The sequence below is a fragment of the Mastomys coucha genome, unplaced genomic scaffold (assembly GCF_008632895.1).
Source record: "Mastomys coucha isolate ucsf_1 unplaced genomic scaffold, UCSF_Mcou_1 pScaffold6, whole genome shotgun sequence".
NCBI lineage: Eukaryota > Metazoa > Chordata > Mammalia > Rodentia > Muridae > Mastomys > Mastomys coucha.
Window position 1 is genome coordinate 39116743 of NW_022196912.1, and position 22974 is coordinate 39139716.

The window sequence follows — 22974 nt, forward strand, 5'->3', positions numbered from 1 at the left end:
AAAAAAAAAAAAAAAAGACTAAAGAACCCATTGTAAAAGATAGCTTTTAGCCTGTTGTCTAGATAGGAAGTGAAGGCAGCAGAATCAGCCTGGGCTATAATAGTCTAAGAATTCTACCATGAACAAAAATATTTCACAAGTGAGCTTTCAGAAACACAGTTAGAGCTGGGAATGGTGATTCCTGTGAGCCAGAGGATCAGGAGTTCAAGACCAGCTTGAGCCATGTAAGACTATAAAAAACAAAAACAACTACCTCCCTACAGTCACCGTACCATTAGAAGACAAAATTACTTTCTCCTTCCCTAGTCGTGTTGTGTTAGTGGTAATAAAATTCATGAGTTAAATGAATAAAATTCTTGAGGATCTGATGATCAGGAGTTTCTGCATACAGAATAATCTTAGTTTTGGTTTTGTCCTGGACAGTTGATGCCACTGTAGCTTCTTCTCTTGCACCTTGTACTTTTTGTGTGTTGGACAGACTGTGTATTCTTACTGATAGTATTTTTTGGTTTTCTAGTAACCAGATTAAAGTCTTTTTTTGTTTGTTTTTGTTTTTGTTTTGAGACAGGGTTTCTCTGTGTAGCCCTGGCTGTCCTGGAACTCACTCTGTAGACCAGGCTGGCCTTGAACCCTAATATATTCTCATCTTATTTTAAAACACTTTCATAGTTAAGGTATTGTGGCTTTAAACTTAGTAGTAGTAGTGCTGGCTTTATCAGTGAGAGGCCTGAGAAGTATCACTCCTGACCATGGTATTACCAATGGTTGAAAAGGCTCTTCAGGAGGTATACTACAGCAAGGGGCAATGCCTCCACGTCTCTATGTCTGTGTAGTAGGCATCATTCCTCTGTTCTTTAAAGATGCATTTCTTTTTGACACTTGGCTCATTCATTGTTTATATCTAAATGTGTGTTTGGTATTTCTTCCCAAGGGAACTGTCTTTCGGGCGTGGCTCCACAGCACCTGTAGGGGGAGGGTCCTTCCCTACCATCACTCCCAGGGAGCCCTGGGATGGCAAGGATGGTGAGGTAAGTGGAATCAAGGGGCTTTCTCCCCAGTTTGTGCATCTCTGGAAACCAAGTCCCCATCTGTCCTACTGTCCTGCCTGGGACATTACCAGCATGCTCCTCTCCTGGTTGGCTTTTACTTTTAGAGAAAGAATGTTCTACTAAAATCACAATTTAGAACTGGAGAGGTGGCTCAGCAGTTAAGAACCCTGGTTACAGTTTCAATAGGACCAGAGTTCAATTCCCAGCACCCACATAATGGCTTAAAACTATGTGTAAGTTGAGACCTAGTGGGGCCCAGTGTCCTCTTCTAGCCTTCTAGAGTATCAAATGCACATGGTGCACAGACATGCATGCTTGCAAAACACTCATACACATTTTTTATGAAATCACAGTTTAAAGGTCAAGTGTGCTTGGTTTCATGTCTATTATTGCACATATGCCACTTGAAAGGCTGAGGCAGGAGGACTGCCATGAATTTGAGACCAAACTAAACTGAGCCAAAGAATGAAGCCCTATTTTAAACAGAACGCCTAGGTGAGGTGCAGTCAGCTGAGGGAGTCAGGTGGTTGGATCTCTGGATTTCTGTGGGGTTTCCATAGGGCAAGAGCCAGGCTAGAATGTGGAATCCCTCTGGAATTTGCTTTTCTGTTGAAACCTTTAGTCATCTGAGGCGTTAACCATCACTGTGTGTGTGTCCTAGCTTCCTGTGGAGGACGACATTGACCTCAGTGATGTGGAGCTTGATGACCTGGAGAAGGATGAATTGTGAGGGCCACAGCCCAGCCTTCAAATGTCTTTCCTTGGGAATGAGCAGTTTTCCTGCAGTAAAAGTTCTTCCGGTCAGCTGTCTGCTGCTGTCCTTTCCGAGCAGCACGTGCCGGCCACTGGAAACTGCCAACAGTGAACCTCAGCGTCTCAAGAAAACACTGAAGAATTCTATGAATTGTAGCAGTGAATTGGATTGTATTCTCTGGCATATTTTGAAGAAAACTGGGCTATTGAAACATTTTTCCCTCCTAACTGCTGCTTGAATGTTCTTGGAGGCTATTTCTTATGTATAGGGTTTTTAAAATGTGATTCCTTTGTTTGAATATTAATGGCTTTTTCCATTAAAGAATAAAATGATATTTTGGACAATGCTGATAAATGTATGAAATTAGTAGCACATCATAAAACCAGAGTCTGAGGTTTAGCCTGAAAACTACTAGCACTGTGACCTGATGGCTCGCATCTCCATCTCCTGTAGAAATGGCTGTAAGTGGAAAACCAGACCTTTTGGCAAGAATGTGGTTCTCTGTAGAAAACTTTGTACCAAGTGAGAACAGCATTTTATGCCCCGAAGTCTGTCTTCGGCTTCACTATTAGGCTCAGATTTTCAGTGTGTTCTCATTAATCCCCCATTAAAAACCCTAGTGGGTTGCCAAGTTACAGCCAACCCTGTAACTTCACGTAAAACTCCTGAGAGAAAGTTTGGAGTTAACAATAGAACACGAAAAGACAGGACTGAGCACTTTTATTGTAACTTAAAAAAATAAATACACTCTAACTAATGTCTGTGAGTATCGTCTGAGTCAGAATCCTGCAGGACTCGGTTGTCTGGCAAGGTCTGAGGCTGCAGGGAAACAGGCTGGCCACCTAGTCGAGAAGGCTGAGGTCGATCTGGAAGTACACGTAGGGGAAATAGTCCTGGGTGCTGAGCTGTAGTCCAGGAATCTCCACGGACGCCTGCAGAGCAAAGGCAGAGTTCTCTTGACAAAGGGAACTCTTGGGTTCTGGGCACACGTTCTGTCCTGTGCAGTTGCCCTGCCACCACACACATCCCCTTGCTTAAAAGTGACACCGTGCAACTTGTGGTAGTGCATCTGAGTCCCCATGATACCTACATCCAGTATGCTTGCTGCAGCAACTTCATCCAGGTGCCGGAAGACAGAATTGAGTACCTCTCGCAGGCGTTTGGTGGCTGACTTTTTATGCGGCTGCAGGAGCACAGCCTGGAAGTTGACTGGAAGTCCATACCTGCTCAGACAAGACAGGCCAGTAGGGTGCTTAGTGTGAATGCCAGCCAAGATGGTCTGGCCAAGGTAGAGCGACTCAGGTGACTGGACGAAGACATGGCTCAGTGGTTAAGAGCACTTGGTTTTGTTGTTGTTTGGTTTTTTGACAGGGTTTCTCTGTGCAGCCCTGGCTGTCCTGGAACTCACTCTGTAGACCAGGCTGGCCTCGAACTCAGAAGTCCGCCTGCCTCTGCCTCCCAAGTGCTGGGATTAAAGGCGTGCTCCACCACTGCCCGGCTTAAGAGCACTTGTTCTACAGGGCTCCAGCTCAGTTCCCAGCACCTATGGCAAGTGGCTCACAACTGCCTATAACTCCAGCTCCAGGCAATCCTATAGCCTCTGGCCTCTTTGGGCACCTGTGTATGTGTCACAACATACTCCTGCACACATGCATAAAAATAAACCCTAAAAAAATAAATGGCTGTAACTGACACAACTTAGAAAAGCAAAACTATAAAAAAGGATAACAGGGCCAGGTAACCAGAGGCTAAAAATGATACAAAGTCTGAACTGTACTAACCATTTCTGAAGGTCACAGCTACGACAACCAATAGCTCATGGCCAGCCACTTGTGCTTAAGTGGCACAAGCAGGGGATGTGAACTTTACAGGTCTCTGTTCAGCTGTTACCTGTGCCCACTAAAGGAGAACAGTGAGAGTCCTGTCAAGGTATATATTCCTTTAGCTCAGTTTTTGGGTGCATGGCAAAGAGCTTAAATCTGAGCAATCATTTCCTCAAGAATCACTGTGCCTTGGGGTATCCATTATTCCAGAATAGCATTCAACTGCATCAGTGAGCCAAGGTTCCACTTCCATTCCTGGCCAGTGTTGCTGTACTAGTCTGTGCCCCAGATGAGTATCCTCAGTGCCCTGCTCTTGCCTAGCACAGAATTTCCTAACTAGCACCATGTGCTGTGGAAATGAGTCAGGGGAATCTGGATACCACCAGCATGTTCATAAATTCCTCCTTGGCTCCTAAACCTTCCCAGTCTTCATTGTGGGCAAAGTATTCCTGGAATACAGCCCTCCCCTTCCCATTAAGTCTGCAGGAGCTACTGGTGCCTCTGCTTTTGTTAGCCAGAGAGGCCCCCTTGTACGACTGCCCTTCTCAAGATGAGAGCTATACTGGCCAGCCAGGTATCAAAATCCCAGGTGCACCAACAGCTCAGTTGATGGCTGACCAGAAACTCTATCTTGCCGTGGCCAATTACAGCGTGAGTACAACACTTGGCTTCAGGGCCACCTCATCCTCCTGAGTCCTCTTGGCTTCTCTGTCAGTGACATCCAACCTGCTAACCCTCTGTGACAGTTCAGATGAACATCCCACAAGGACATGATTTCAGCGGGGTTAGCAAGTTTTCCCACTGCCTGTCCCCAAGGCCATACCCCAGGATGTTCCCCTAGACTTCTCAGTCGAGAAGCTGCCTCCTCTCTGGTGAGGTCAGCACTAGATGGCATCTTGCTGGCTCCCCCAATGCTGTCACCATCCCAGTGCGATTTAACATAAGTGAGATGGCTCACTGTCCCTTGAGAGTCAAGTCTGCACACCCAGTGTCCTGCGTCATTCATTCTTCAAGCACTGCCCACCTTTGAAAAGCACTTGCTGTTTGATTCCCTTTCCATGAAAACATTGAGAATGATATGTTTGCTAAGGATGTGTTTGCTCTTAAAACAACATATGCTTGGTTTGCTCCATGACACTGGTGACTGGATTCAGGGCTTCCTACATGCCAGGCTGATGCTCTGCCAATCACTGAGCTACACTCCATCCCTAACAGGTGATTTGGGATTCACACTTGTGCTAACCCTATGGTTTCCAAATTTTCTACAGTGACTCTGTCTTCCTTTTATTTTAAAATGATAGAAATTAAGACAAAAACATTTTTTTTTCAGGTGTAGCTTTTCTATTTTAGTGGGGAGCTACCTTGAAGACTACCCTTGGAGGCTGGAGAAATGAGACAGCCTGGGAATGTCTTCTAGGAATCACTGGGGCCCTGCAATAGCACAGGGGGTCTGTGTGGGGTACACCGGTGAGTGCGGCAGGCACTCACTCAGGCATACGAATGAGGCTGGTAGAAAAGAGTGAGGCCTGACAAGCAAGGCGCACATGGCCAACTGAATGGATTCCTTTGACAGAGTGGAGTGCTAAGACACAGCCATGGAAAGCAAAGGGCAGGAGGGCGAGAGAGGTGGGAGCAGAGCATCCAAGCTTCCTCTCCAGGGACCTGCCACTCAATGCTGCCCAGCCCAGCATCCTTGCCACGCACCTGAGCACAGACTCCACAAACACTCTCAGGGCCTTAATGTGGATCCAGGCAATAAAGGCCTCGCTGAAGTTCACCTTGAGCCAGCGCAGCAGAGGTCCCTGCAGAGATGGGAAAACTACGTGAGCCTCTGGACACACAACTGATAAATGCCAAGAAAGGGCTCACTATATACAAAGCAAGCCCTGAGATGAGAAGAAAGGCCCAGGAGCCAGCAGAAGCAGAGATAACTGAAAGGACCTAGGGAGGCTCAGGACCACTGCATGCAGGCACCTGACACTGGGGAAGCTCTAGGGGCAGCCACCGGCACATGCGAGAGGCCACCTCAGACCAGCGGTGGGAAGCTAGGCAGCTCTTGACCTCAAGTCTGTCACTGGCATCTGAAGGCTCTTGTCTGACACTGAACAGTCAAGAAGCCCACCTCATCACAAGGTACTACCTTCAGAGTCCAGCCCAACCATCCACGAGTTGTACCTGACAGGACTTTGAAGGCCCCATCTAGGCTATATCTGTTGCTGCTGCTGAGCCTGATGCGGCTGTTCCTTAGGGGCAGCCCCCACCTGACATCTTTAACTGCTGGCCAAGGCCAGAGATGGCCCAGCCAGGACAGTCAGGGAGGAATGCTGAGCGACCGAACCACCCACCCTCCAGCCAGAGCCCTGCCCATCACCAGTCACCAGCTCCAGCCACCTTCAGCCAGGGCACAGGCATCGCTGCCAGATGACAAGCCCCATCCCTGCCTAGAGAGTCAGCTCCAGAAAGTCCATGAAGGTTAGGACAGCAGGATTCTAGGCTCCAGTTTCAGCCCTCAAAGCAAGAGGAAACAACACCGATTGCATAGATTTGATCCTTAGAAGAGCCTCAGCTGGGGTGAGAATTGAGCCGAGAACACCCAGGGTTCCCAGGGGTGCTTACCTCACCCTCGCCCTCACTCTCTCTGTCGGTCTGCCCCGCAGCAGGCCTAGCAGGGTTACCTAGCGGGGTTACCTTAACCTTGTGGTCACGGTAGGTGGCTGATCCCTTTTTAAGAGCAACACAGGAAGTTTGCTAAAGGTACAGAAATGATTTATTAATCTTTCAGCAAGTATGTATTGCGAACACAAATAATTCTCATGGCCTGGAGAACAATATGCAAGCAAGCTCTGGGATTCCTGCTCACAGAAGGGTGTGGCAGGGGTGTGGTTTTGGATACTAGGGAAAAGAGCCAAATCTATGTGCCTGCTTGGGTCAGGACCCCAGCAGCAGCAGACAAAGACAGCTCCGGGATGTATTATTAAACTATTCTGACCTAGGGGAGCTCATTTATCTGGCCCTTTGCACTCAGGAACAGCTTCCTCCTTGTCATTCATAGACCATTTTGGCATATCACATACAGGATACTAGAAAGGCACACAGCAGGCCACTTCACCCTTTATCACATGTCTGCAACTCAAGCCTGTGTTCCCAGAATAAGCCAGCCCCTAGCCTCCAGTGGGCCAGTAACTAAAGGATACTTAGTTACTGGGACGCTTGGCTTTATCCACTCTCAATCAGACCAAATGAGAGAGATTCTCAGAGCGCTGAAGTTGGTGGGGGTTCTCACTGACCGCCCTGAAGCTCCATTTACCAGCACAGTTTCTGAGTGTCTCCCAGCCAGGAGCTCTGTTTCCCATACACATGGAAACTCTAGCAGGTTCTCTGGGGCAATTGGGGACCACAGAAGTCCATAGGTAAAGACATCACCAACTGGCAATCTAAGCCCCAAGGTTCAGGTCCAGGCTCACTTGTGTCACTCAAATACACAGGGTGGGTAACAAATGTCCCACTTCACCTATAGGCAGAGCCCTTATGATCTGGCCCCATCCAGGAACATTGCAGGGACTCAGTCAGGAGAGCAACAATCAAGGAAAAGCTCCACCTAAGGGCGAGGCTAGGCATTTGTGATGGACAGGGTCCCAGGAAACTGAGGTCAGGGAAGGGCACCACTGGCTTCGGTTCTTGTTGGTGATAGCCACTCCTGCCAGAATGTGCTATGTCTATGCCATTGCTCCAAGAAGCTGAGCACCCTCAGAAGCCCAGGGGCCAAGCCTTCAACCATGCCTTTTGTCTTCAGGAGCCTTGGCTAGGATCCAGTTAACTTTGGATCTGGGCACTGTGGGTGCGGGCTCAGTACATACACATGACACGTACTGTGTGTGTGTGTGTGTGTGTGTGTGTGTGTGTGTGTGTGTGCGTGCGTGTGTGTGTGTATCTACATGGGCCTGAAAATGAAGGTGTCACACTTGTCTATCATGTACAATACCCTAGGTTCCATCCCCAGAGCATAAACTGAGCATTGTAGCAGACACCTATAATCTCAGTACTTGGTAGGTAGAAGCAAGAATGTCAGAAGTTCAAAGCCATCCTCGTTATATATCAAGTTAGAGGCCAGCCTGTGTCACATGAGACCCTCTCTCAAAAACAAACGAAAAATAACATAAAGTCCTCAACTCTGTGAACTACCATCAACTGCAGTTTCCATCTGAGAAGGAAAGAGCAGGCAGGTGGGGCTCCAAGAACAATTTTGGACGACTCAGAAAAGCCTCTCACTCAGCAAGGTTAGCTTGGGTATGCTCAAGCTATCTGCCTAATGTGAGGAGGCCTGGGGCAAACACTGAGCCCTGTGGGAAGCACTGTGCCAACACAGCAGCTCTGCCTCTCCCCAGGCACATACTTACAGCTGTGGGTGCACACAGGCTTTCCTCTGAGGACTCAAGGATGCTCTACTCACTCCTGCCACCTATCACTGACGGGCTACTGGAATGTACTCTGATGAGCCTCCCTCTGCAGAGGCTGGGAAGGAACTAGAAAGTGGCCACCCGGGCAAGTGCCTTGAGAGTGTGGAACTGAGCCAGGAGCTGCCATCACGGGACACCAGAGCCTGGAACACACTTTTGCAGAGCACCGGACGGATGGTCCCAGAGTGACAGGTTCTAGTCCAGCACCAACCTCTCAGTTTTGCCCCAGTGGCAGAGGCTGACCTTTCCACGAAGTGTTTGTGGCCACAGTGTCTCAGATAAGCACCCAGGCTCCTCAGAGCACAGGGCTGGTAAGCACAGGTGCCAGGGCCAGCCTGAAATCTACAGTCAGCATAAGGAAACTGGTGGCTGTGCAATCTCTGAGGCACCGGCACTATCCACTCTGGGCACATCCTAATGCACTCTAGGCTTCGTCCCAGCGCCCCCCTGCTCTGGCTGGTCCGTGGCAAGTCCAGGGTGGGCCCCTGGGCAGGGTACACTTCAGCATCTCAGCTACTGTGGAGTGGACAAGCTCTTCCAGGATAGTGATCCAGGAGGTTGTGAGTTGCATCAGGGAGTAGGGCTCAGGACATATACCATCTGAACTCACATGTGCCCAGCATGAGCTCAGGAGATGGGAACAGTGAGATAGACCCACAGAACATTAGGAAGTACATGTCAGCTGTCTAAAGAGCCCTCCCACACCCTGGTACTCACATACTGTTGTTTCTTATCAGACAGCAACCTGGTCATCTCCTCCCTTTCTCTCTTAATTTCCTTTTCGTCATAGTAAAATTCCCGGACAATGAACCTTTAAAAAAGCAACTAGAGCTGTAACTGGGCAGAATCTGGACAAGGTCAATACTACCCAGGGATGCACATCAAACCTGGTGGGACCCATGGCCCACACCCTTACTTGTTTTCTTTGGCTTTGACTTTGAAATCTTCAATCACTTTTCGGAAAAGAGTCACCGTGAAGAGACCACCTTCGTTGTCCTCGGCGATCAGTCTAGTACAGAGAAGCATTTGTTAGCTGGATGATCTAGGATCACTCCCCCAGGCTCTGAGCTGAAACTGGGCTCAGAGGAGCTCCTCGTCAACCTCAAGAGGCCATCCCCACTGGCAGTCAGGTTCCCTGCCAGTTCACCAGTTCAGCTGGTGGACTATGCTTCAGTCCTTGTCTGGGACCAGGACCTGGAAACTAAGGGTGCCCTGATAACTTCCCACTATGCACCCTTCCAAGCTCAGCCTGCAAGCCCCAGCAGCGACGCTGGTTGGGAACAGCAACTTGTTTTGTCTTGTGCTCCTCAAATGGCTGACTGATATCACCAGCTCCCCAGAGGGACCCAGACACTGCTGCTGACTATGCGGGTTCCAGTGAAGGAAGTGGCAGAAGCTATTCCACAAGGGCCACTCCACTTCCAATATCATAGAGCCGTAACTGGACACATTATCGCTAGCATTTGGCACAGGCTGCAGGAGTCATCGTCTTTAGTAACTCAGAGATAGTGGTCTAAGCAAAAAGACTTGAGGGCCTGGGCTTGCCTGGTTGGCAGGTCCCCTCACTTGTGTATCAAAGTCCATACCCACAGGAACTTTCCCTAAGCTTCAGACCTTTCCAGAATTGGTTGCTGCAGAATTAAGTACTTTTTTAATCATGAAGGGCCTGAGGTCTCTGCTCTGTGGCCCAGTACCCTGCCAAGCTGAACTTCCTCTAGAGGCAAGCCTCAAGAACAGAAGACCTCTCTGCCTAACCCTAACCCTAACTCTAACCCTAACAACCCTAACCCTAACCCTAACCCTAACCCTAACCCTAACCCTAACCCTAACCCTAACCCTAACCCTAACCCTAACCAAGGTATCTCCTTTCTGGTGCTACCTGCCCAAAAAAAGATGTGCTTCTTCAAGCTCTGTCTCTCCCAAGACCTTAGGCTATGACTAATCTGTTCTTTGCAAACCCAACAATTCAGCTCCGGTGGCTGTGTCTTGGGAGTGAGTGGTATGCTCCCTAAAGCCAAGATCTCAGGAATGGACAGGTTGCAGTGGGGGTGGGGGACTAGGGTAGAATAGGGTTGGGGGACTGAATAAAACACGATGGGAGGGTACCGTATGATGGGATAGGGTGGGGTAGATGATGGTGGAGTGGGATGTAATAGGATGGGTAGGATGTAAAGGGATGGCGGGGAGATGGGATGAGGTGGGGGAATGGGATGAGATGGGGGAGGATGGGATGAGATGGGGTGGGACCAGATGAGGTGGGGTTGGGAGAAGTGGGCAGCTCTGGGTGCAGTGTAGTGGGGCAGATAATTGAGCTCATGTTATTTGTGGCTCATTCTAAAATTTCCTTTGTGGCATATATAAGGGTTTCACATGTTTAGGAGTCCCCTAGGCTCTGCCCAACTAACTAGGCTGGAGAGTCCTAATCTCACGACCCCGAGGGTAGTTTTTCTCATCTCCACAGTCCCCATGACTCTGCTGTATTTTGGCCCAGGCACCGAGACATTCTTGTCACATGGTTTTTGATTCTAGATAAATGACATGGTTCTGTGTATCCCTGCTGTGGTAATAAGGATGGCCCCCATAGGCTCGTATTATGTGAATGCTTAGTTACCATGGAGTGGTGCTATTTGAGAAGGACTGGGGAACACAGGCTTGTTGAGGTAAGTATAACCTGTTGAAGTGTGTCACTGGGGGTGGGCTTTGAGGGGTGCATGTGTTCATATTCTTCCCCTCCCTCTGTGTGTGTGTGTGTGTGTGTCTGTCTGTCTGTCTGCCTGCCTGCCTGCCTGCCTCTCTGCCTATGGATCAGGATGCAGCTCTGTGCTATTGCTTCAGCACCATGCTCCCTGCCATGATAAAAAATGGACTAAGCCTTTGAAACCATAAGCCAGCCCAGTTAAATGTTTTCTCTTATAAGATTGCTCTGGTCATGGCGTCTCTTCACAACAGTAAAACAGTGACTAAGACCTGTCAACAACTAACATTTTGCCCATTCTCAAAGTGAGCTCTGATGTGTGTAGCGGAGTTGCTGGTTTTCCATGGTTTTCCATGGCCTACACAGGTTCAACCTAATCCTACCCTTCATTTTTGCTGTGTCCTTCTGATGTTCCTGTTCTGACCCCCAACTGGCCACACACTGAGACTGTCCTCCCTGCTCAGACTGCTGCCAGCCCCTGGGCTGCTGCTCTGTCCAGGCATTTGCTGAACAGTCTCTGCACCTACCCGCTTAGGCAGAGCAGATTGGGTTAAGAAGAGAATATAGGTGGGCAGTCCTGGCACATGCCTTTAATCCCAGCACTTGGGAGGCAGAGGCAGGCAGGTTCCTGAGTTCAAGGCCAGCCTCGTCTACAAAGTAAGTTCCAGGACAGCCATGGCTATACAGAGAAACCCTGTTTCCAAACAAAACAAAACAAAACAAAGAAGAAGAAGAGAAGACAGAGAAGACAGGCAGAGGACACATGGAGAGGCTCTGCTGAACACAGCCAGAACAGCCTTCCCAGAGGAGGGACAGGGAAGTGGAGCTTTGAAAGACAACAGTAGACAGGAATCCGACAAGGTGCCAAGAAGGAATTCCAGACCACATGGACTCAATGCATGGGTATGGTGCTGTGAGGTGTCCCGCCCTTGGCACATGACTGGTGCTCCATGAACATCTACACGTTCCTTTCTGGGGACATAGACTAAGCAAGGTCTCACTTACTTGGTTGACCGAGGGACCACCATGTCCGATAGGGACTCATATGTCTTCTGCCACTGTACATAGCTTGACCTGTGAGGACACAGACTGTGGGGTGCTTTGGGAAGACAGGGCTTCAACTGTCTCAGGAAACTGTTTGCCCTTCTCCTGAAGACTGAAAGTCGCAAGATAGAACCAGAGAGTGTCCCCAACATCCCCAAAGGTCCTGCTGTGGCTTGGTGCCATGCTGAGCCCAGTCTGTGTGCAAGGGCCCAGGACTTCCCAGGAGGTTCCCATGTGGAAAGCCCAGGTGATGGTATGTTTTGAAGGTCACTAATAATTTTCTGATCCTGTCCCATGTGACCTGGGCCCAGGTGAATGGCCTTTCGAGCTTCAGGTCAAAAGGAACAGAAGAGCTTGAAGTTCTTATGGGCACAACACAAGAAGTACTGCCACTGCTACCATCTTCTTACTTCTGTGAAGACACTGGCCCTCCACAGGCCCTGTGCAGGAATGTCTGCTGACCTGTGGGCAGCAGGGCACAAGGGGCCCACCTTACTCTCTACAAGAGCCAGGCACCCCACAGCCTTTTTATCCACATACTTGGGGACGATGACCAGCAGGGTTATGAGATATTCAGAATCGAGTACGAAGTCTTCCTTGCTGACAATATCGCTCAGTGTCCGAGTGAAGAGGTTCCCCCTGGAAGGTGGAGGGACAAGGGATAAGACCATCAGAGAGAGGATCACCAATCCCACGTGTCCTATAGCATCCAGACAAACTGCAGGAAATGGAGCAGGCTCACGGGAGACTCTGAGCCTGGTCTGCCAGAGCCAGGTACAGCCAAATCGTAAGTGAGCTGGTACCTCTTCCCTCTGAGGCAGGGAGGCTGGCAAAGCCTCTGCAGCTATCACCTGTCATTCAAGGGGCTGCTGAATTCAACACCTCAGTGACCCGCACTTTCCCCAAAAGCCAACCCAAGTGCTGGGAGGGGAACTCGGGTGGCAGGCAGCTAAAGTTATTCAAGTATCAAGACAGCAGCCAGGTCTCTGAGTTGCAGAGGACAGATAGGCCTAGATAGAACTAGCTCTGTGTCACTTTACACTGTTCAGTCCAGCAGCTGGGGACACTCACCTGAAATAGCTTTGTCTGCGTTACCCACCCTGGCTAGGGTAGAGAGAGTGGTATGCTTGCCAGGCTGTCACATGGACAGATGGCCTACCAAGACAGGGTGAATCCCCAGACTGCAGAGTCCTAGCCAGAGAGCCCAGAGAGCATGGCAGCTGCAGGGCTAGCCCACGGCTTCCCACTTCCCTGGCACAGCCAAGGGCAAAGCCTCAAAGGCGGGAGGGAAAAAACCCATTCCCCAAACGCTTCTCCTCTCCTGCCTGGACCACCACCACACAGCTCTGTGGTCATGGGTCCCCTCCAGAGGCACCCTGGGCACCGCCACCCTAGCACCACAGCACACACATTAGCCTGCTAGGAGACTTATCTCTCTGGCTTATAGTGTACCCAGCCCAAAGCAACAAGCCCACAGGCTTGTTGAATCAGTAGCTGTGACTTTACAGAGTAGAAACTGTTTCGGCATGTTTGGTGGACGAATCAGAGACTGTGTGGGAGAAGAGAACATGGACCAGTCATCTGCTAATATCCCAATTCTCTTTTTTTCCTCTTTGGTTTTCTGAGACAGGGTTTCTTTGTGCAGTCCTGACTGGCTTCAATCTGTACACCAGGCTGTCCTCAAACTCAGAGAGATCTGCCTGCCTCTGCCTGAGTGCTGGGACTGAAGGCATGTGCCACTATCACCAGGTTTCCCAATTCTCTAATTACACTTTTTATTTACTTACTGTGTATATGTATGTGTGTGTGTGTGTGTGTGCGCACACGTGTTCCCCATGTGCCACAGAACATTTGTAGATGTCAGAAGGCAACTTACAGAAGTCAGATCTCTTCTTCTATCAGATGAGACCCAGGGATTAAGCTCAGATCATCATGCAGGTGGTAGGTACCATCTTGATCCATCTTGCCAGCTGCCAAACTGTCTATGACTTGGTGGTGAAGTGAGTGGGATGCCTAACATGGTCTGGACTCCAGGCACAGAAGGGAGCAACCTATCCTGAGCTCAAGGTAACTTGTGCCCACCTTACAACTGGTATCCATCTTTGCTCATGTCCAGTTACCCTGGGATAACTGAAACTGACTTCCTCATCACAGGTGGACCACAGCTTCAGCATCCCTTCTGTTTGGATGTGAATGTGTTATTAGAATAATGAGCTACAGGCATGCTTACACAGCAGTTTCAGTCTTTGTGTGGTGGCCATGGCCAGAGCCATAAGGTCAGGTACAGAACTTTTCATTTAAAGAATCATAACGATGCTTAAAACTTTCCCCAATTTTGGGGAGCATTCTTCATTTTGAATTTTCAGATAGGAGTGGTCAACTTTTGCTTTCTTTTGTAACTAGCAAATCTTCCCTAGGGACCCTAAAGAGGGAAGCATAACTGGTGGGATCAAAGGGAAGGAGGGAAACTGGCTCTGAGCTCCTGGGCCACTCTGCTTTTCTGACCTCAGATTCAGGATCTAGAGGCAAGGGCTGGGTGGGTGCCACTTCATGCTAATTGGCCCTATTCATCCTTCCCTCTCACATAGGAGCATGCCCGGGTTTGTATGTAACTATTTTTTCCAGGGTGCTCACTACCATTCCCAAGATAGTCCATGCTATGATGGCCCTGAGCTTGCCTTTATACTGATTCCACCACCTTGGAGCCTGTGTCAGGAGCCTGAACAGTACATTGTCCTTATAAGGCCAGCAGACAGGTTTATGGCTGAGTCCCTGCAGCTGTCCACCCTGGGCGGCTGCTGATCCTATCTGCCCCTTGAAGACAGTTGGACTCTAACATCCCATCCTATCTGGTCCCCTTGGAGAGGAAATGCAGTGAGAGGCCTGGGCATACTCTTCAGAGCCACATGAACTGAGTGAGGAGCAGGGAGGAAAGAAAGAAGGAACAAGCAGGAGAAACACCATCATGTTCCTCTGTGTTCGCAGGCAGGCCAGCCATCCTACCTGGCTCTGATCTTTGCTCATCTACTCCAGGTTGCTAGTGCACGGCTCCATCTGTCCACCTGGCTCAGGAGCCACAGCCATGGGGATCTCCCCCACACTAACCCCACCACAGACATGCACAGACATGCACAGAGAATGCAGTGGGCACAGTACGCACGTGGATTTCTTCTCCAAGTTCTCCAGGTTGGCCTTCAGAACGCTGTAGGCAGCTGTTCGGGACTTCAGGTCTGTCTCAATTTGTGCCAGTTGCTGGGAGGGAGGGAGGAGAGACGCTCCTGGTGACCTTGAGGAGTTAGTGAAACTCTTCAAACACCTCACCAAGCATCCGTGGACACTTAACAACAGTGACCAAGCCACCAATGGGCACTCATTCCTGTAAGTCCACCACTTGGGAGGCAGAGACAGGAAGGTCAGTTCAAGATCATCCTCAGCTATATAGCCAGTTTGAGGCTTAGGCTACAGGAAACCCTGTCTCAGGGTAACGAAACAAAAGGAAAAAGAAAGAAAGAAAGCCAGCAACCTGCTGACTCACCAGGGTGGTCCCATCTGTCTCCCTCATGACTCTTCCAACCCCCAAGCATCTGGCACGCTTACTTTCCACATGGAGAAGCAGAAGGGGACAAGACCTCACTTTATAGGCACTGAGGTACCAGCCACACAACTTGCCTAGTGAACATTAGCTTGGGCTCCTTCCTAGTGAGCAATGCCAGACCTATGTCAACCTTCCTTGGCCCTGTTAGAGGGTAGCCAGTGATGTATCCTGTCTTCCATGTTCAGCCTCCCAATCACCCACCTCTCCAGGCTTGACTGCAGCCTCCTCCCAAGCTGCAGGGGGCACAATAACTGAGCACCTCCGTTCTCTGCCTTAGGCTCATCTACCCAGAGGAGGAATGCCACCTTTAGAAGAGCCCCAAGAACAGATGGCCACAGTGATGAGCAGTTCGAGAAGGCTATGGGCACTAAGCTGAGGCCAGAAAGCAACAAGTGACTCAAAGCCACAGTGAGTTCCTCCCACAGGCTGAGCTCTGTGCTAATTTAAAGGAGGTTCTGCTCCCGCAAGGGCTCACAGAGATCTGACCCTGCAAAGACACAGCACCACAATGAATGGTGCCCTGTAGCCATAGCTACAAACAGGTGGGTGTGCATTTGATAATGCACGGATGCAGGTCAACTGACAGGCAGTGGGTACTTCAGAACTGAGCACATGTAGCCTGGTGGTTCTCAGCCTGTGGGTTGTGACCCCTTTGGGAGTTGAATGACCCTTTCACGGGGGGTCACATATCAGATATTCTGTATATCAGATATTTACAGTTCATAACTGTAGCAAAATTATAGTTATGAAGCAGCAGTGAAGATAGCTTTATGGTTGGGGTAGGGGTATCACCACAACATGAGGAACTGTATTAGAGGGTGGCAACATTAGGAAGGTTGAGAGCCATGGCTGAAGCCTTTACACACAAACCATCTGGCCATCCATCTGGCCATCCATCTGGCCATCCATCCTTCTGGCCATCCATCCATCTGGCCATCCATCTGGTCATCCACCTGGCCTTCCATCTGGCCATCCATCCATCTGGCCATCCACCCATCTGGCCATCCATCTGGCCATCCATCTGGCCATCCATCCATCTGGCCATCCATCTGGCCTTCCATCTGGCCATCCATCTGGCCATCCATCTGGCCATCTATCCATCTGGCCATCCACCCATCTGGCCATCCACCCATCTGGCCATCCATCCATCTGGCCATCCACCCATCTGGCCATCCATCCATCTGGCCATCCATCCAGCTATCCACCCATCTGGCCATCCATCTAGCCATCCATCCACCTGGCCATCCATCCACCTGGCCATCCATCCACCTGGCCATCCATCCATCTGGCCATCCATCTGGCCATCCATCTGGCCATCCATCTGGCCATCCATCCATCTGGCCATCCATCTGGCCTTCCATCTGGCCATCCATCTGGCCTTCCATCTGGCCATCCATCTGGCCATCCATCCATCTGGCCATCCACCCATCTGGCCATCCATCCATCTGGCCATCCCCTTGCTACCGTTTGGCAGTGAGCTGTGATGAGAGTGCTTTGGCCCAATGATGTATGTCTATGCTATAGGGCAGGGCATGATGCTGATGGAGGAGATGTTGAGATCATGAGATGAAACCCACAGCACTGTGGAAGCTCTGAGTTTAAATATTCAGAATAGACATCCAAAAGGGGGGGGTCCTCTCTGAACCTTAGGCACCGCTCACTGTTAGAGAGGGAAAGGGAACAGGAGCTGAAACAGTAGCAGACTTTCAATGTCCCTGTCTTTACATTGATTATGGGGATGAGATTTATCTTTTCCTTACATTCTAAAAACATTTTTCTTTGAATATATATATATATATATATATATATATATATATATGTGTGTGTGTGTGTGTGTGTATATTATATATATATATAATATATATACAGGACATTACAAAAATGCTTCACAGAGATCCACGTGCCTTGTGGGATTTCCTTCACTGATAGCATCCTACTGTGTCTGGGCACTAGGCTGCACAAGCTACACAGCTACACTATACACTTGGATCATACCACATGCCACACTCAAGGGGCAGTCACACCATGTGAGTACAGGAAAATGTGCTGTACAAACTGTAAAACAAACAAAACAAACCCTTACCACCACCTCAGAAAAACCAAGTGAGGCTGGGGCTGAGACACATGATCCTGTGGCTACATGGACTGAAGCCCCAGTCTCCCACAACCTCTGTACCACTGGCCTGCAGGTTCCCTGTGGTGGAGAGCGGAGCCTCACACACAGTACAACTTGTAGGATTTGCTTTCCAACCCACATCCCCTCCCAGTTTGATGCTTCAACAGTTGTGCATTTGGGAACCAGTTCTCCTCTATGATTCTACTATTCTCTGACTCCCCTGGGACTCAAAATCCCAAGCTGGTGTGCCCAACCTCATGAAAATGTATTCTCTGGCTCAGTGGTAGACAGGCCATACCTGGCACAATGCCCTGGCTGCCCCTGTAGAAATACCTTTGAGAACCCCTGCCTGATTGTCTTGGAAGGGGTTGTAAGCTCAAGGAGCCACACCCAGATTCCCAAGAACCTGAAGAAGAAAAGGATTCAAAGCCACCCTTCCTGCCCTGCCCTGCCCTGCCTACAGCCCTCAGGGAAGCTCAGCTACTCAGAGAACAGGGCAGCTTTGTTCAGAGCAGAGCTGGGATCTCCCCAGCCATCGGGCCAGCCAGACACATGGCATAGATGGAGTTCTGTATGCATCAGCAACAGGGCAGGACAGTCAGCATTCACCCATGGTGAAGGAATGTAGAAGCCACCATGGCTATGGGATACCCACAGTGTCCCTGCTGACCCCTCTGCTATGGGGCTTGTACTCAGTGTGAGTGAGCTGGAGAACCATGGCTTCTCAGACAGCATCCTGTCATGAGACTGCCTTGTTGCTATCACAAGACACTTGGGGGATGAGTTGCCTCAGTGTGACTGAGAGGTGGGGGTCCTCAGCCAAACTGTCTTCTAAAATGATGAGGTTTCTTCCCAAGGGAGCCAGGCTTGGTACCCAAGGCCTGTAATTGCTAAGGAGACAGAAGGGTCACAAGTTTAAGTCTAGCTTGAGTTACAAAGCTGGTTCAAGGCCAGCCTGGTCAAGTTAGTGAGACCCATTCTCAAAATCAAAATTAAAAGGGGGGCTGTGTTATAATGCTTAGTATGTAAAAGATTCTGGGTTCTATATCCAGTACCACAAAAATCAATCAATCAGTCATCAATCAATCAATCATCCAAGGGGCACTGGGTTCCCATGTGCAGAGTGCAGGAGGAAAGCCTAAGCCTCCCCATCATCGCGCTTGAAAATAAGTAGGGGGCTGAACTGAATTGATGTCTGGGTCTGAGGTCAAAAGTCAAATGCCTCAGGCCCATCTAGGGGACTGTCCTGTGAGACTATGGTCAGTTCTCTGGGTGAGGACAGGAGAAGAGTACACACAAGTCTCTCCTGAGTTCTAATGTTACCTAGAGCATGGTAAGAGGAGACCTACCCAGGATCACTCAGGGCCTAACATTCCAACCTTTCACCCTCTATCTTGTCAGAATCCCAACTCCATGCCCATGATCTCCGATAGGCAGATGTCTGCAAGCAGACTCTCCTCACCTTAGCCAGGGTGTCCACCACGATCACCAGTGGCTGCTTGGCAGGATATTTGGCCATGTCCCACTCAAAGTGCGTCACAAAGGATGTCAGGTCAACTGGAAGAGCAAAGACAGCTTGACAAGTGAATTCGGCCTTCCTGCCACCCAAGACTAAGACTGGAACCCAGAACCAAGCCAAGCTGAGATAAACTGAGCATGTTGCTCACACCGAAGAAGCAGTCAGAGAGAAGCTGAAGAATAGGCATGGGCTCTGGCAGTGCAGCTGCTCCATGAGGGAGCAGTTCAGAGCCAGTGGGAGCCACCCAAACACTCCAAAGCTAAGGGAAGGTCACTGAAGCAGGTGAACTCTGAGTCCCGTGGTCTCCCTTGGAAGCTTCTGCCTGGAGTTTGCTATGAAGCCTGCTCTCCCTAGAGGTTGAAACCAAGAAGGTAACATTCTGTGGCCACTGGTAACATCTCCACCTTCGATAGTTGTTTGGCTTACCCTCCCCAGCTGGGTTGATGCTGTTTTAGAGCATCCCAAAGGCACGCTGGAAAGCATCAAACCAGCCCCCCAAACCACACAGCTATGGCCAACTGACACAGGTGTCAGTTGTTTGAGGGATAGTCCCCCTGCTTCTTCAGCCCCAACAAGAGCAAGACAATGTTAACCCACATCATCCACTTTAAGGATGACCTCTCACTGCCCAGCCACACACTGGAGATTGCTTGCTTCTCCACCTGGAGCCATAGGCACCACTCAGCGCATGCCTGTTACATTTTCATTAAAATCAAACCAATTCCACTGTAACGAAGGATGTTCCCGCCTACCCTAGCCAGCTGCACAGTAGAGGAATGGGAGGAGCTGATGGTAGTCCAATTGAACTGATGAATTTTAGCCCAAGACGCCTGGCTGATTATGATATTTAGGGGTGTTTTGTTTTTATATGTTTGACTGTTTGAGACAGAGTCTCACTGTGTATCTCTGGCTGTCCTGGAACTCACTATGTAGATCAAGGCTGAACTCAAAGATTTGCCTGTCTTTGCTTCTCAGTGAGCCACCATGCTCAGCTGTGATACTTAGTTTTAACTGCTAACTGACACAACCTAGAATCACATGGGAAGAGAATCAGTGAAGAACCATCTGGATAAAGCTGGCCTGTGGGCTTGCATGTAGATCATCTTGATTAAGTAATGGATGTGGGAAGACCCTGTCCACTGTGGGCAATGTCATTCCCTTGGCTGAGGTTGTGGACTATAGAAGTGTGGAGAGGGAATTGAACCTAAGGCGTACACATGAATTCTTTTCTCTATTCCTGACTGAGCCAATGACTAGCTGATCCAAGTTCCTGCCTTGACTTTCCTTCAGGGATACACTGTGACTTTGGTCAGGAAAATGAACCCTTTCTCTATTAAAGTAGCTTTTGTCATTTTTTTTTTTTTACTATCACAAATGAAACTAGGATACTGGTTTAAGCCCCAGACCCCAAGCAAGAGAGAAACTGAGTCACTGTTCCTCCCTGAGAAAGTGGTCAGACCATTCACCTCTTATCTGCTTTCTTGTTTTGTTTTGAGACAATGTCTCACTATACAGTGCCAGCTAGTCTGGGACTCACTCTGTAGACCAGGCTGTAATCAAACTCCAAGACATCCACCTGCCTCTGCCTCTCAAATGGTGAGATGAAAGACATGCACCCCTACATTTGGCCTAAGGAATTAATTTTTATACTCAGCAGATCCAGAGAGAGCTATGGGACCTTATAACTTCTCCTTCCCCCTTTCTGTTGTTTGTTTGCTTGCTTCCCCTCTCTCTCTCTCTCTCTCTCTCTCTCTCTCTCTCTCTCTCTCTCTTTCCCTCCCTCCCTCCCTCCCTCCCTCCCTCCCTCTCTCTCTTCCACCCTGGCCTGAACTCCTGGGTTCAAGACATTCTCCTGCCCCAATCTCCCAAGAAACTGGAATGACAGGTACGAAATATCACCCTTTCCTGAGGGGGGAGGGGGATTCCCACCACAGGGTCCATACATGCTAGCCCTTCCCTGTGTGTGCTTGTCCTTAAGCACATGGAGAGAACCTGTCATCACCCTTTGAACTTGTGCAGAGTCTAGCTCCCTGCTCTTGGGAATCCAGGGCAGACACCCTTCCCTCCCACCCCCAAGTACTCATAAGTGTGCAGGGATAGTTAGGTAAGCAATGGTGGCAATGATGAGAGACAATATCAGGTTTCCAGAAAAGCCCCAATGGCTACAATTGGACAGGGACCCCAAAGAAGCTGACAGAGAGAGGCTGCTGTGTGCAGCTATGAGAGGGTCAAGGGTCAAGGGTCAAGGGCCAGAATGACCATGGTGGACACTTTGGAGGGTAACATTAGGAGTCTAGATGGAGTTGCTGGAGCGGGGAAGAGGGCAGGAGCTAGGCAGGAAGACAGATGAGGTGTGAGGTCACATCTGAGCCTTCTTGCCTGGAGCTGACATGGAGAAGTAGGACAGGACTATACACAGTGGGAGAGTCCATGCTGGGAGTGGACAGAAGCCAGTGGGGGTGTGGGAGAAGAGAAAGCCGAGAGGGGCAAGAGAAGTTCTGGGAGTAGAAAGGAGGGGACCCACTCAGCAGGATGTAGGGCCAATGACACACAGGCCATTAAGTAAAGTGATACCCACATTCCTAGGCTGGGTGGCTAGGCGGAGGGAGGGACACTAATTTACCTGGGAACCACGGAGCAGTGGAAGGGACGGGGTGGAGAGGCTGGACTCCGCTGGGGGCAAGCCCAACTTTGAAGATGAAAACCAAAGGAAATTCAAGTGGGAAGTAGCCCTGGTACTCAACAGGCAGGGATGCCTTAAAATAGCAGAGATGATGGTGCTGGCCAGTAAGGAGATGTGGACTGCGGCTTACCTCGGGCCTGGATACATGAATCATCTCATCTGACTTACTCTTCAGCCCTATTGAGGAATGTCATTGTCTCCATGGGGAAACTCCAGCCCACGGTAAGTTATACAAGCTCCATTACAGCAGGAAGAAAGGAAGCAGCGCACCCAACGCCCTGCCCATCATGAAGGAAGGTCCTCAGTTCCCCAGCCCATCACATCCAACTCCCCACCCTTACTGCCACCTCCAGGATTGGGTACAGCTAAGCTCAAGAGGAAAGAGACTCTCTCCTCACCAGTCCCTGCACAAGATCCACACTCTTGATTTTATTTTTTCCAGAATGGTTGGACTTGGCAGAGGCTGTACAGAGAATGTCTGTGTGTGTAACGACACTGTAACCGTACAGTAACCACATCGGTGTTAGAATTTGCAGAAAATCTCTAAGAAGTTGGTGAGCAGAACATGGGGACTGTATCCCTATGAGGACAAAGTCAGTGGCCACCCATAACCAGGCAGAGTCCTTATTAGAACCTGAACCACCTGGCCAGGTGTGGTGGTGCATGGCCATAATCTCAACTCTCAGAAGGTGAAGGTAAGAGGATTGCTTTGAATTTAAGCCTAGCCTGGACCACAGAGTGCGAATGTGTTGTGGAAGCCTCCCAGTGTGTGGAATTTGGTGATGGTGGTCCAATGAGACTGACAGATATTAATCTAGGTTTTAGCATTAGGACAAGTTTTGTCCTTACCATGACCCAAAAACTAAACAAGGTCACAAGAAGCCACCTAGAGATAGCAATGCTAATTGTGGGAGAGCACTGGGCAAGAGAAAGACCTCCCACTGGTGATCTTAAGCCTTTCCTGAAGGTGAGGAACCAGCAGCCAGAACAGATGTCACAGTGATGTGTTTTCAGGGCCACTCCCTCCCCACCCTCGCTGTCACCTCCAGCCATGTCACCCTTCCACCCAGGCCATGTAGTGCCCAACCCCCACCCCCTCTGCCAGCGGCTCTGATGAGTCAACACTAAGGTTGGATCTGCTGCCCTAACTGACCCCTTCCCTCAGTGTCTCCAGAGCCCATCAAGGACTCCATAGAACCAAGCCCTCCACAGAATGCTCAAGACACCGACAGCCATGCT

The 22974-nt window shown here is 49.7% G+C and overlaps 2 protein-coding genes across 10 annotated transcripts in view; one reads left to right on the forward strand and one right to left on the reverse strand.

Annotated features, from left to right (window-relative positions):
- The window catches only part of Pdia6 (protein disulfide isomerase family A member 6), a 19228-nt gene extending 17079 nt beyond the window's left edge, over positions 1-2149 (forward strand). Inside the window, exons 12-13 of the mRNA XM_031357383.1 lie at positions 932-1028; positions 1711-2149. Coding sequence (XP_031213243.1) covers positions 932-1028; positions 1711-1779 — 166 coding nt within the window. The 3' untranslated portion in view covers positions 1780-2149. The remainder of the gene's footprint in view (positions 1-931; positions 1029-1710) is intronic.
- Positions 2150-2506: 357 nt separating this feature from the next.
- The window catches only part of Atp6v1c2 (ATPase H+ transporting V1 subunit C2), a 62781-nt gene continuing 42313 nt past the window's right edge, over positions 2507-22974 (reverse strand). For 6 of the 9 annotated variants that reach the window (XM_031357384.1, XM_031357388.1, XM_031357386.1 and 3 more), the window contains 10 exons: positions 18996-19090; positions 14983-15074; positions 12363-12461; positions 11784-11852; positions 9000-9092; positions 8801-8894; positions 6243-6374; positions 5331-5428; positions 2894-3026; positions 2507-2735 (listed from right to left, as the gene is read on the reverse strand). In XM_031357384.1, the coding sequence (XP_031213244.1) occupies positions 2646-2735; positions 2894-3026; positions 5331-5428; positions 6243-6374; positions 8801-8894; positions 9000-9092; positions 11784-11852; positions 12363-12461; positions 14983-15074; positions 18996-19090 (995 nt within the window). In that variant the 3' untranslated portion in view covers positions 2507-2645. The remainder of the gene's footprint in view (positions 2736-2893; positions 3027-5330; positions 5429-6242; positions 6375-8800; positions 8895-8999; positions 9093-11783; positions 11853-12362; positions 12462-14982; positions 15075-18995; positions 19091-22974) is intronic. The other 3 variants (XM_031357393.1, XM_031357392.1, XM_031357391.1) reach the window with 2 other exon arrangements.